General features: G+C 37.5%; 1 protein-coding gene across 1 annotated transcript in view; it reads left to right on the top strand.

Annotated features, from left to right (window-relative positions):
* The first annotated feature begins 1,209 nt into the window (after positions 1-1,209).
* The window catches only part of LOC100266980 (bet1-like SNARE 1-1), a 14,273-nt gene continuing 1,464 nt past the window's right edge, over positions 1,210-14,018 (top strand). The window contains exons 1-3 of the mRNA XM_002262949.5: positions 1,210-1,316; positions 1,614-1,702; positions 13,664-13,814. Coding sequence (XP_002262985.1) covers positions 1,689-1,702; positions 13,664-13,814 — 165 coding nt within the window. The 5' untranslated portion in view covers positions 1,210-1,316; positions 1,614-1,688. The remainder of the gene's footprint in view (positions 1,317-1,613; positions 1,703-13,663; positions 13,815-14,018) is intronic.

The raw sequence follows: 14,018 nt of genomic DNA, 5'->3' as shown, positions 1-14,018 counted from the left end.
AATAAAATCATTCATATACAAAGCTATATGGAATTTTAATGTAGTTCAATCAATCATCGTATCTTTACGGATAAGAGATAATATTCCACTATATGATATAAAATATTATAAAAATCTAAATAGTTAGCAACTATTTATTCATTGTTTTATATTTATGCTTTGAATTATGATTTCTCTTACACCACCAAATGTCTCTTATTCTTTTTTCTCGCATCTATACCTTGAACTATAAATCTTTTTACTGTATCGAGTACATTTGATAATGTTTATACTCGAAGTATTTTTGGGACAAATTGCTTATTAAGAGTCCATTGGTAGTGATTATAGAAAACGCTTTTAATATTTTTAATACTTGAAATATTTTATTATTAAAGTGTTAGAAATGTTAGAAACGCTTTTCGGAATTACTCCTAAACGTACTCTAAGAACTCATTTGATAATGATTTTAGAAAGTGCTTTTAACATTTTTTTTAACTTGAAATTTTTTATTTTTCAAGTATTAAAAAAGTTAGAAACATTTTCTATAATTACTGTCAAATACACTAGAGTGTGTTTTTTTGCAGTGATTTTTATAAGTGTTTTAAGTCTTTTTAATACTTTAATTTTTTTTAAGCATTAAAAACATTATAATTACTTTCTAAAATCATTATAAAACAAATTATAAGACTGTGTTTGACAGTGACTTTGAAAAGTTTTTCTAATTTTTTTAATACTTAAAATTTTTTATTTTTTAAGTATTAGAAAAACTATAAACATTTCTCAAAATTACAACCAAACACAATCTAAGTGTCTCTCTAAAAAAAATGATATAAGTGATTTTTCAAATTTATAAAAATATTTATAATCTATTTGGTAATGATTCTAGGAAGTATTTTTAATATTTATAATACTTGAAAAGTTTTTATCATTCAAGTGTTAAAAATGTTAGAAACGCTTTTTAAAATCACTCTCAAATGCAATCTTAGTAAATTTTATCAAACACCTAATTTTTTTTAAAAAAAGACACTTTTGAGACTAAAAACACTTCTAAAATTGCTATCAAACGTACTCTTCGTAAGTCGTAACACAACATACGGAATCTCAAATTCATGAAAAGAATTATCAAAAATGTTTTTTTTTAAATAATTTTATTTTAAGAACAAAAAAATTAGAACCATCAAAGAAGTTTAATATTTATAAAAATTTAAAATATAATTGAAAGTTATTATAATTGGGTCGAATACCGACCCGACCGAGTTGGAGCCCAAGTATTAATACCAGCTCTTCATCTTCACGGTCCTGTCCTTGTTGTGGGGATTCTCACCTTCCCTCCAAAGGTAACAATTTTCTTTCCTTACTTTCCTCTTCTTTCGTCATTTTCCCACTCTTTCTCTCCCAGATCTGATTTTTCTCACTGTATTTTTTCATCTCTGAAATTGAATTAAACTGAGTTGTTTGGGCAATTTAGTTACCATCTCATAAATGATCCCTAACATCGGAATCGCATAAAAATACCAGATCCAAATTGATGTTTCTTTGATTTTCCTCATTTTTTTCTTGAATTTTTGTTGCTATATCTCTATTCAATCGGCCTTTGTCTTATTTTTGATGGATTGTTTGGAAATTGAGAATAGACACACAAATCACAAGTCCGAGGGCTGAGGTTGCTATTCGAATAGGCGGACAAGGGGAATCTGTGATCTCAATCCATGAATTCCAGAAGGTTTGTTAATGATAAGTGTTTCAATAATCATGAATCGATTTTCTTTTTCCAATTTATTTAATTTGATGAATGATTCTTTTTAGTATATTGACAGATTCATCACAGGAAGATTTTCATGTTTGATATAAGGAAACCTGATTTTTCACTTTATTTAGCTGATTCTTTGAGTGCTTTCTATTTTTATTCTATTGACTGAATTTTGGGCTTATTATTTTGTACAATTTCAATTGCTTGTGGTCTCCTGTATCAAATCACAGGAATCATACATATGATGCTGCCTATGGTGGGTGTCTTTGCCTTTTTAATTATTCAAATATTGTTTGATGTTGAAGGCCATGCTATGATTCGTCAAAGTTAAGTGATTTATTTGAATAGCTCAGTGTTATAGGCGCTCCAAGATCATAGCCAAGCATTTTTATGTGCATGTTTATAACGTGGAAACAATCCTTCTACCCTTTCAGTGAGTTATTTATAGTTTTATGCTACCAACCTTCCCTTGTCTTTACAAGTTGATTTGTATCAAAACAGGCGACCCAAATAGCTACTCCCATTGGTTTTTTTTTTTTTTTGTTTGGTTGGAGTTACTTGCATGCTTTTCCTTTTTAATCATACAAAAAGCCTTCCATTTTGAATTAATTGGTTAAAAGGGATGAAATAATCCCCATATTTGTGAATTTAACCTCTTCTATGTATTGCTTGAAGAATAACCCATTTTTGACATAAATGCCCTTGATTATTTCAAGTATTTACATGTAGGTTTTTAAAAAAGGGTTTTTTTTACAAGAAAGAATGAGGGCATTTTTGTCAAAATGTGGTAAAAAAAGGATGGAGGGTTAGATTTCCAAAATTGGGTTTCCAAGGTCTCATCAATGGACATGGCCCTTTTTTTATTTTTATGATAGACTGGTCATGGCCCCTTTTTTCCTCTTCTTTTTACATTTTCCCATCAAGGTTGGTGGATACAATGATTTTATTTCTATTTGTGGAATTCTCTCAGTGGATAGACCTATGCGTCCATTAGGAGATAGGAAAAAGCATTGATGTGTTGTCCAATTCTTGAGAGAACTAGTCCAAGATGATACAATCAATTTCATATGGGAGCATGTATACATGAACTAGGGATCCACCTCGCAGAAAGACACAAGCAAGGGTAAGTCACTAGGGGATGTCTAGGTCAATGGCTCTTTAATGACTAAGTCAACAAGGGGATGACAAATACTAAATATAGTGATAGATAAATAAAAAATAGAATGTTTTTCACACAGTTGTTAACTCATAAGACGTATCGTGTATCATTTTTCTATTTTTCTACTTTTTTTTTTTTTTTTGTACTTGTATCATATCGTATCGTGTGTCATAGATTTTTAATGTAGTGAAAATTTAAATAGAAAAAAATATGCATTCATGTACTTACATATTGAAAAGCATGAAATATAGAATAATATATAACTAATTTCATGAAATATAGTAGGACTTAAAGATTTTAAACTATAATTTACCATATAAAAACATTGAATACTAGAGTTTTTAAAAGTTCATTTTAACAAAATATGAGTTTGATGTACAAGTTCATCACAAAACTCACAAAAATAAACTTTTAAAATTTTTAGATATAATCTTTAGTTTCAAATTTTACTAGACATATGTACTTATATGTGTTGTTGATATATATATCTTGATATATCATCTCCGAAGTTTCCACTTTTTATATTCACAAAACTAATATATTAAGTAAAAGTTTTTGCTTATCAATTATCATCATTTTTAATGTCAAAATTCAAATAATTCACAATGGAAATTCTCCAATATTCACTGTAAGAATAAATTTTCTTAACTTCTAATATAACCTTTGACAACGAGAATATGACTTTTCATATAAGATTATTTTAGCTCTCTCATCTTTCCATAATCAATTCTAACCTTATCATACATTTTAAACAATCAATATAATAATTCTTTTAAGAAAAAAATTTGGATTTGGTTTTCCATGAAAGTTACGAAAAAATAGTTAAAGTTGTATGCATCATTGTATTGTTACATCTTGTACCATATCATGTATTGCATATGTATCTTAAGATACGCTTAAGATATAATACAAATTGTGATACGTATCAATTTTTATAAAAAAAAAATGTATCATATTGTTGTATTGTAAGTTTAACAACTATGGTTTTTTAGTTAAGGTCTTGTTTCTTTTTCAGTTTGGTGTGTAGCTTCTTTCTATTCATGCCAGAATTGGTATGGTATTGAATTGATGGATAATTAATTTGACTCCTTGGCAATGGTGGCTTAATGCTTGATGCATGTTAGGTATGGTGTGCATTTAATGCTAAGCATGTTATACATGGTGCATCTTAAGTGCAAAGCACATAGCTCATGGTAGGAATTAATTAGGGAGCACGAGGGACCTGCGTCTCCTTGAACATTAGAAATCCCACTCCCTGGCTTATCCTCTATCTAGGTTCCATTTGTCGGCTAACATTAGAAATCCCACTCCCTGGCTCATCCTCTATCTAGGTTCCATTTGTTGGCTATTGTGCTTACTAGAAATCTCTTTGTGGGGTCATTTGGCAAGTTGAACTGTTAGTTCTTGATAATTTCCTTCCATTTTCTTGCTCAGAGAGACAATGCATGGGGAAATAGAAACTTGAACCCATTGATAGGTTGTGTGGCTGTTCCATGGAATAAGCTTGGAAATTTGTAATACCTCACAACTTAGTTAATAAGGCTTGATGAGGGTAATTATGGTGGCTCAAACGCTTATATTAGTTAGCTTTAAGGCAAGTTGTCACTTTCTCTTGTCTTGTTTTCTTCTATGCTTCTCTTTGCAATCTCAAAGGTACTTCTCCCTTTTTTTTGCAATAAATGATTCCAAGGCAAAAATTTTCTGAATGATTAGGGATTTTCACATCCCACCACCAACTAAGGTTTAAGGCTTTTTCTTCAAAGGCAAACTTGGGTGACCTTATTGTTGTCAAGGTTTTTCTTTATATGGAGCATCTTTTTTTTTTTTGATAGGATACAACACATGTGTATATTGATAGAAAAAGAAGTACAATAGAAGGATGAGGAATCCTCCCACCAGAGATGAAACTAAACAGCACAAAAAGATAACAAGACACTACACTATGAAAACTACGAACAAGCTCCCTTGACTAGACCGTCCCGTTGGAACTATACACTGCTAGCCAATCTAGTTGTAACACGTTAAGGGGAATGCCCTTAAAAACCGCGGAACAAAAAGCCCAAAGAGGAGTAAGGAAATGAATGGAATCCCAAAGATTCTCTGAATTCCTAACTTTGTCCTCAAACATCCTGGCATTTCTTTCCCGCCACACAACCCAAATTAAAGCTATGCACGCATTTTGCCACAAAACCATCCCTCTCTTGGAGTTGCCAAAACCTTTATAGTTGATGGACATCATGTCTGAAATGCTTATCGGAGGAACCCAATCCATCTTGGCTAGCTGAAATAATCTGTGCCACAACCCCAACGACACAAAACAATGTAGGAAAAGATGATCTGCTGATTCTCCTTACTTCATGCACAACTTACAAATGTTAGGACTAAGAGCTTTGTGAGGTCTCCTCAATTGTAGCAAGTCATTAGTATTTATCTTTTTGTGTGCCACAAGCCAGACAAAGGCCTTAACTTTGAAAGGGACTTGAGAATTTCATACAAACTTAGTAGGGAAAAGTGGAGATAAATTAGGCATTTGGGACAAGGCTATAAAGAAAGACTTGACTGTGAACAATCTTAAAGAAGATAAGGACCATGATCTCACATCTGAAGCCGAAGTGGATATATGCATACAATCAAGAGATCGCATGAGACGTTCTAGATCTTTTATCTCAGAATCGGAAAGATTGCGACGGAAATTAAAGTTTCATGAGAAAGGGTGAACAGAACCAAGAATTGAAAATATAAGAATATTTTTATCCGTGACTACTCTAAATAGTCTTGGATATTGGACTTTGAAGATCTGATTCCCCCCACCACAAATCTTCCCAAAAACGAATTCTTTCCCTATCTCCTACGACAAACCGAATATACTTGGAAAAATCCTGAAAGACTTGTGCAATATCCTTTCAAGGACAATGATGTGACCATCTGACTAAAGTGTTGGCATCCCAACCATTTGAGTGTGTCCCATAAATGCTTAGAATGACTTGATGCCACAGAGCTGTATTCTCCCTAGGAAACCTCTACAACCATTTCCCTAAAAGAGCATGATTCCTTAAAGGAATCTTCCCAAACCCCAAACCCCCTTTTACCCTCGGCTTACACACCGCATCCCAACTAATAAGATGAACTCTTTTACCTTCCCCAACCCCTGACCAAAGAAAATCCCTTTGCAATCTCTCAATTTTTGTAGCCACTGAAGCGGGAATCTTAAATAGAGAAAGAAAGTAACTAGGAATGTGGGAAAGGCATGAGTGGACAAGAGTTATCCTACCACTGAAAGATAAGTAAGCTTTTTGTCACCCGTCTAATCTCCTAGAGATTCTCTCAATCACTGAATCCCAGAATCTACAAGCAATTGGATTCCCTCCCAAAGGAAGACCCAGGTATAGTATAGGCCAATCAGAAGCCTTGCATTCAAGCAACAAGGCTAACCTAGAGAGATGATTCTGATCAAGGTTGATGCCAAAAAGATTACTCTTGTCAAGATTGACCTTAAGCCCAGAAATTTGCCCAAACACTAACAATAAACTCTTAAGAGTTTGTAGTTCTTCCACGCAAGAGTTAGCAAAGAAGATGGTATCATCTGCGAATTGTAGATGAGACACCCTAATTCTATTTCTACCTACCCTGAAACCCTCCAACACACTTTTTTCCTCAGCTTTCAACATCATTCTACTTAACACATCTGCAACAATAGTGAACAGGAAAGAGGATAAAGGGTCACCTTGCCTTAAACCTCTAGATGCCTTGACCCACTCTTTAGCATTACCATTTACTAGAATAGCATAAGAGACTGAAGACAGACAACCTCTCATCTAAATCCTCCATTTAGAACTAAACCCCTTCTTCTCCAACACGTGATCCAAAAAATCCCATTTCACATGGTCATAAGCCTTTTCAAAGTCTATTTTGAATACAACTCCTTTCTCCCCTGATCGCCTTTTCTCGTCCACTATCTCATTGGTTATAAGAACTGCATCCAAAGTTTGTCTTCCTTGAACAAAAGTACCTTGAGTAGAGTGGATAGTCTCGTGTAGTACTCCTCTTAATCGCCCTGATAGGACTTTTGCTATTACCTTATAGAGACATGTGATCAGGCTAATAGGTCCAAAATCTGAAATCTTCTTTGACTGACTCTTTTTAGGCAAAAGAACTATGAAGAAGGCATTAATGTTTTGATTAATAATCCCGTTACTGTGGAACTCTGTGAACACCCTTACTAAGTCATCCTTGATCACATCCCAACAATCCTGAAACACTGCAATGCTAAAACCATCAGACCCCGACGCCTTATCCCTATCTAACTGAAAAATGGCATTAAAGATCTCTTTTTCGGAGAAAGGGGAGTCCAGCCTAGAAGCACTCTCTTCTAATATAGGGGACCAATCAATGCCTTCTACTCTCCAAGACTCTCCAGGAGGACTTGAGTAGAACTTTTTGAAATATAGTAATATCTCCTTTGTGATGCTCTTGGAATTATCCAACACCAAACCTCTTTCATTCTCCAAGAACTTGATGAAGTTCCTGTTTTGTCTCCCATTAGCCACTTTGTGAAACAACGTTGAATTGCAATCCCCGTCTTTAACCCATTTCACTTTAGCTTTTTGTCTCCAATGAATTTCTTCCCTCAAAATTAATTCCTCTAGCTCCCCTTTTCTTTCAACTCTTTGAGCAGAAAGATTAGAAGAGAGAACCCCTTCTTGTTCAATGACATCAATGTTAGCTATTTCATCCAAGATGGTTTTTTTCCTTTCCTTTAGCATTCCAAAAGTATTCTTATTCCAATCTTTCAATTTTGCCTTAACAAATTGTAACTTTCTCATGAATTTGTGACCTTCCCAACCATTTCCATCAAATTCTCTCCACCAACTACTAAAACACTTTTTGAAACTTGGATGTTGCAGCCACATATTTTCAAACCTAAGAGGTGTTGGCCCCACTTGAAAAGATTGGTATCCAAAACAATCGGCCAGTGATCCGATGTCCATCTAGGAAGAACTTTTTGAAGGCTTTGAGGGAAAGAAAGCTCCCACTCATTTGAATAGAGAAACCGATCCAATCTCTTGCATACCGGTGACTCTTGCATATTTGACCAAGTAAAAGGGAAATTTTGTAATGGGGGATCAAGTAGTTCACAATCTCTTATAAAACCATCAAAATCCTTCATGCTAGAAGTGAAACTAGAGCCACCCAGTTTTTCTGAGCTACTCCTTATAACATTGAAGTCACCTACCACACACCATAAAGGAAAAGTAAGGCCAAAAAGGTCTAATAGTTCCACCCAAAAATCCTTCCTAATTAAGGGGCTATTTGGGCCATAAACTGCGGACAACCACAATGGTCCGCATCCATCCAACAAAAACTTGACTGAGACAAAAAAAGATCCAATTTCACCTCCTCGCTACTCCTTTTCTTTGAGTCCCAAATGATCAAAATCCCTTCTGAAGCTCCGCATGCCGGAAGAGCAGCCCACTCCTTATTCCTAACTGACTAGACACTACCTACAAACCTTCTATCGCACACCTCTCTTTTTGTTTCTTGAAACATCATTACATTCGGATTCTGAAGCCGCAAAAAATCCTTAACCACCCTTCGCTTTTTCCTAGATCCCAAACCTTCCAGCTTATGATCTTCATAAAAACACCACACTGTCCCTAGACCTCCAAACCAACGCCAACAGATCTCAAATATCTGTGGTAAATTTGTTCTTCCGTCTTAAATACACCTTAATATCCAAGGAACTTAAGACCTCACATGCTTTAGCCATTTTGCTGGGGAGAGACCTTCTATTTGGAACCCACCCATTGGGGGTAACTCTGCATCCCCCTAGCTAACTGTACCCAGGTTAGGCGTGCTGGGCTTGGTCTTAATAGATTTAAAATTCTCGGACAAAAGATTCAAACTAGCTAACTGGGACACCACAACATCAAGGTTAGGATTGCCAACAAACCCAAGACAAAAAGCCCCAACGTCATTTGTTTTTGAAAAAATTTCAGATATTACTCAATTTTTCGTAGAAAACTGAGATTGAAAGGCTGAAGTGGGAAGGTCGGGAATAGAAGGACTCGGGTATGGAAGAGCCAAGCTAGAGAAAGGAGAAAGAAAAGGCAGAGATGGTTGAGAAAATTGATGAGAAGATACCTCGAAATTTTCCACTACTGTCATTCCACAGTACCTCACGGAGTTGAGCCCTTTTTCTCTGGTTGTAGGAAAATACGGAAAAACCGTGACTGAAGATCCACGATGGGTACAACCCACAAAACCCTTAATACCTGCTCTGTTTTCACCTTTAGAGAAATTGCGCATTTTCTCCTTCCCCTTTGAAAGAAAAGGAGCCCTAAGAAGAGTCCTTTGATTCGCGTCTCCCCTAGTCGGCAACGTTCCTTCATCGGAACACCTTTTTCGAAACCCTGACGAACGTCTTGGACTCGCACTAAAACGTTGATCCAACTGTGTTCCCGCTTCGGAATCATCTTCCATTGGAAGAGCATCGCTAACTGACAACGATCTCTCAATCGTTAGAGGCTCGCTTCGACTTCGATCCCCTTGTCGGCATCCAGGACTTGGAGGGAGCAGAGCATTCCACAGCTTCTTTGAACCACACTTCAATGCGGAGCCCTTCAGTTGAGCTTCAGAATCCTCGGAGTCTACCTTCGCCTTCCCTTTTGCAGAGAGATCAACACTGTGTAAAGGCCCCTTCGCAAAAAAGGCCTGATTGCCTCCCAAATCTTGGCCTAACAGTCGAATCGGGCCTTTTAAAGAAACTCCCCTCTTCCAGCCCACGTCAAATTCAGACTGTGGACTGGGCTTGCGAGAAGATTGGGCCCTTCTCACATGTTTGGAGGCCTAAAGCCCTACCTCAAAAGTTGACTGGGCTTTGTCCCCTCTAGTCCATGCTTCTCCAGCCTGCTTTGGCCCAGCAGGCCTTGCTCTCAGAAAATTTGAATTCAAACTGAAAGACCGTGGAGGTTGGGACCAGCTGTTCCCCACTGTCGGTCTGTTCACTCCACGTGTCCCCACAGGAGCAATTTCAGCCTTTTGACAAGCTCTCCCCTCCTTCGTTCTGCCAACTACCCCAACAAAAGACCCCGCTCCAACCATTAATCTAGCCTCCTCAACCCTCTTTCTGCCATCTGTCCATGTGTGAAGCTCAGATTTCTGCCGAGTTGACTCACCCATCTCTCTGCCTTGCCTACCGTCTTCTTTTCCAGCCACTGCAACTGAAACTGTGAATTCCCATCCCCCCATCCAACACCTCAATCAAAGCAGGGAGAACCGACCGTTCTTTCATTACAACTCTCACCCTTGCCATACTTAGATCAAACAGTTTCAACATTCGCCAATCGATCTCTGTCACCGTCCCCCACTGCTCCATAATTTTCTTCAAGTGTACTTCAGACCATAAATGAAATGGCAAACCCCGTAAATCTATCCAACCTTCCCTGAATTTCCCCTCTACTTTTGAATTTTCCTTTGGCGACCATCTTCTCAACAAGACTGTAATCCCACCTTTAATCCTAATGAACCTTGAATCATGTAGTGAGAAAGCTTCCTCTAATGTTTCTACAAAAAACAATTCTTTTCCACCGGCGAAGGGGACGATAGTCACCACACCTTTATGCCCTAGCCTTTTCGCCATAGCTCGACCGACCTCAGCCCAGTTAACAAAACTAGCAAGACATTCGCACACCATAACCCTCGCCCATCTCCTGACTGGAACAAGGCCACCTTTCCTCGGTCCTTCTTTTCTGACTACATTTGCGAAGGACCGGTATAAGGGACCCGCATGTCTATGAAAAGTCCCTTCTTCCTTGCACATCCTTCCTTTTTCATCAAAACTCGAGGAGGGGACCACCAACATTGAAGACAACGCAGACTTTAAATGTTCCCATCCCCTGCCATTCTCTCCCTTAGGTATTACCAGGAAAGTTGACTTCCTGTTGGAGGCGAACTCTGATAGCCTTATAAACCTGCCATGAACGTTGAAACAAACCTCCAATAAATGGACTCTGGTCTTTCCTCTGAATTTTTTGTTGAAACCCATAAAATTCTTCATCTCAATGGCCTTCGTCAAATGTTCTATCAACCATCCAACCTCTTCCTTCTCAAAGCCTAAGGTGAAAACAGAGCCTTTACTGTGCTCTGTTATCGAACACCAACTTCCTCTGACCTCACCCTTGAACCTAACCAAGAAGGTCTTTCTCTCCACAGAGACCTTCAACGTCCTTACCATTCTCTCCCTTCTTCTTAGACCATACAACTTACCCTATCAACTTTATTGCCAACTAGAAATTTGATGCACTCATGATTAGTGGAGTAGAGCTCTACTTCCTTTGCCCAAACATCCAACAAGTTTGTTTTAGCTTCCCAATTCTTGAGATCCTGAAAACTTATATGGAGCATCTTACAGTTGACATCTAGCTTCTAATGTCTCCCTGTCGAGGCACGTCTTCGCCTATGTAGGAATTCCATCCTAATTCAATCCCAACACCATCCGTGATCCTATTAGTGTGGTGGTTCTCAATGAAGTTGAGGGATACCACATCAACTTGGAGGAATTCTTATTAATTTCAATTGGTGTGTTTCTCCCAACAATGATGCTAAGCCTTTTTTTCAAGATTCTAAAGTTAGTGAAGGCATGAAAGTGGAATGACACTTGAAGGTGTTTGGTTAATGAGAAGTCTTGGCCAAATGAGACCATTTGCCTTGGGTTCCATAAGCAAAGGGTAGTGGATGTAGTTGTTATATTCTGATCCTTTATTTTTTCTTCTTTTGAATTTGCGCTCTTTTTTTATTTTTTTATTTTATTTTCCCTAGTTTATTTCTTGAATGTATTGTTGACATTTGGGGCTATCAAGTTATCCATTTCGCTCTTTGTTTTCAACAAGTGAAAAGGGTCATCTGACTAGGGGATCCATGGGTTTCAACATTCCTTGACTCTCTACTTTTGATGTGGTACTCATTGAGCTTGCATGACCAAAACCACATCCTATCTGGTCAATTGAAGTGTTTTCAATCGGGTGGTTACTCTTGCTCAGGTTCCCAAGGTTGCTTTCAGCTTCAAGGATTTTATTGATAGGTTTGAGAAGAGCATGCCTATATCAGAAATTTCCAATACACCAATATGCCATTCCTAATCTCCTAGACGTTATAGGGATGGAGGTCTTTGTCTATAGACCTAGAAAGAGGTTGTCCTTTGAGGCTTGATTGAAGTTGATGGTGCTAGGGAAAAGGAAGAAGTTGATCCTCAAGGACTCATATGGGGAAGTTCAATAGGTTGATGCCTAAGGATGATTCCTTTCAATCTCCTAGGGAGAGCGTCCGTTCCTTTGTTATCTAGAGCGGAGAGGGAAAGAGCCCTTCTTAGAGGTTTCTGTTATTCCCATGGTGGGTGCCCTGAGAAAGCTAGATCGCTTGATGTCGAGAGTTGGGAGAAAGAAGCCCATCTCGACGTTTCTCAAGCACGCTAGCTGCCACACATTATGGAAGATATGTTGATGCAGAACCCCTAACCCTCCCTAATCACCATCTCCCTTGGGTTGCATGCCATTGCTCCAGCCTATGATCCGAGCTCGGTTATGGGGTCTTTACCAGCATTTCCATCCTCCATAACTTCTCTTCCCTTTTGTTAGCCTTTTGTTATGTTTCCAATAGAAAGGCGCCAATGAACTACTAGTCTACCTAGTTGAAAGTGACAAAGTAGGCTCAGTGACAAAGAGTCATCTAGGCCAATGGATTTTCGATGACTAAGCAGGAACAAAAGATGCCAAACCAAGTAACAGATAAATCAAAGATAGTATCTTTTAATTAAGGTCTTGTTTCTTTTTCAGTTATCTCCAAAAGGCTATAAACTTTTTCTATTTATACCAAAGCAGATATGGCATTCACTTGATGAGTGATTGATGTGACTCCTTGTGGATGGTGGCTTTAGCCAGTGTAGGTTTTGTTGCAATTAATATACTACAGGGGCAATTAGCTGACACTGATGGTTTGGTTCACATGGGATATGGCGAGCATTCAACACCAAACACATAGCACATTAAATGCTAAGTACAACACTGGTGCACTTTAATTAGGGAGTAGGCAGCATTGGTTGAGGACTGGCCTGGGTCTGTCTTGAGCCTAGGCATCCACTCTCCGGCCTGCCCCCTGTTCTGATGCTGTTTGCTGACTATTGCACCGACTTTCCCACTCTTGTTCCCACCTGAAAGGACAATCTCTCTCTCTCTCTCTCTCTCTCTCTCAGACATTCATGCTCGCACTTAATGCTTGCTTGCTCCAAGAGGGCAAAAAATTCAGTCTCTCTCAAACATTCATGCACACAAATAATATTTGCTTGCTCCAAATAAGCAAAAGATTCAGTAAAACTTGTAGGTTTCTTTCAAATTTCTAGACTTCAATTGTTGGATATTATGAAATATATGTATATCGCAAGTTTATCATTGATAGCTGGATGCACATGGTCTTAGTTATTCCACACAAAATGAAAATATGAATACACATGTAGAGATGGAAATGGGAAACTGTATCATTCATCATTTTTGAGATTCATCTTATCAATTTGAAAAGGCTGTCTGCATCTTGCAATGCTGGAAAGACACAAACTTCCATTGAAAGTTAATCTATTTATAATTGTTTCAGTTTCTTGAACAACAGGATGAAAATAAACCATGGTAATGTTGGCTTATCCATGTTGTTGGTTTGACAGCTCTTCTTTCTATCTGATTTCCACCTCTTTGCAATTTATTGGAGATCTTGTTTTTCTTTCCATACAGGGATTACCGTGGCAATAGAATTGCCCTTTTTGATGGCATTGAGGAGGGTGGTATCAGGGCCTCATCTTCCTACTCCTCCCATGAAATAGATGAGCATGATAATGAAAGAGCAGTGGATGGACTGCAAGATAGAGTTAATCTGCTGAAGCGAGTAAGTTCTAATTGGCTTGTAAGATGGTAATTCTTGGTGAATCTGTGATCCTGACTGATCTTTGTGCTTAGACAATACTAATAAATTAGATAAGAGTTTCACTTTTTTTTTTTTTTGGTTCAGTTTTTTTATTTTCTTTTTGATTACTGAGAAGGTGGAGAATCAATAAAAAAGGGAAAAAAAACCTCTCGAAATTGCAACTAT

The sequence above is a fragment of the Vitis vinifera genome, chromosome 7 (genome assembly GCF_030704535.1).
Source record: "Vitis vinifera cultivar Pinot Noir 40024 chromosome 7, ASM3070453v1".
NCBI lineage: Eukaryota > Viridiplantae > Streptophyta > Magnoliopsida > Vitales > Vitaceae > Vitis > Vitis vinifera.
Note: the sequence above shows the minus strand (reverse complement) of the source record. Positions and strands in the feature narration are given on the sequence as shown.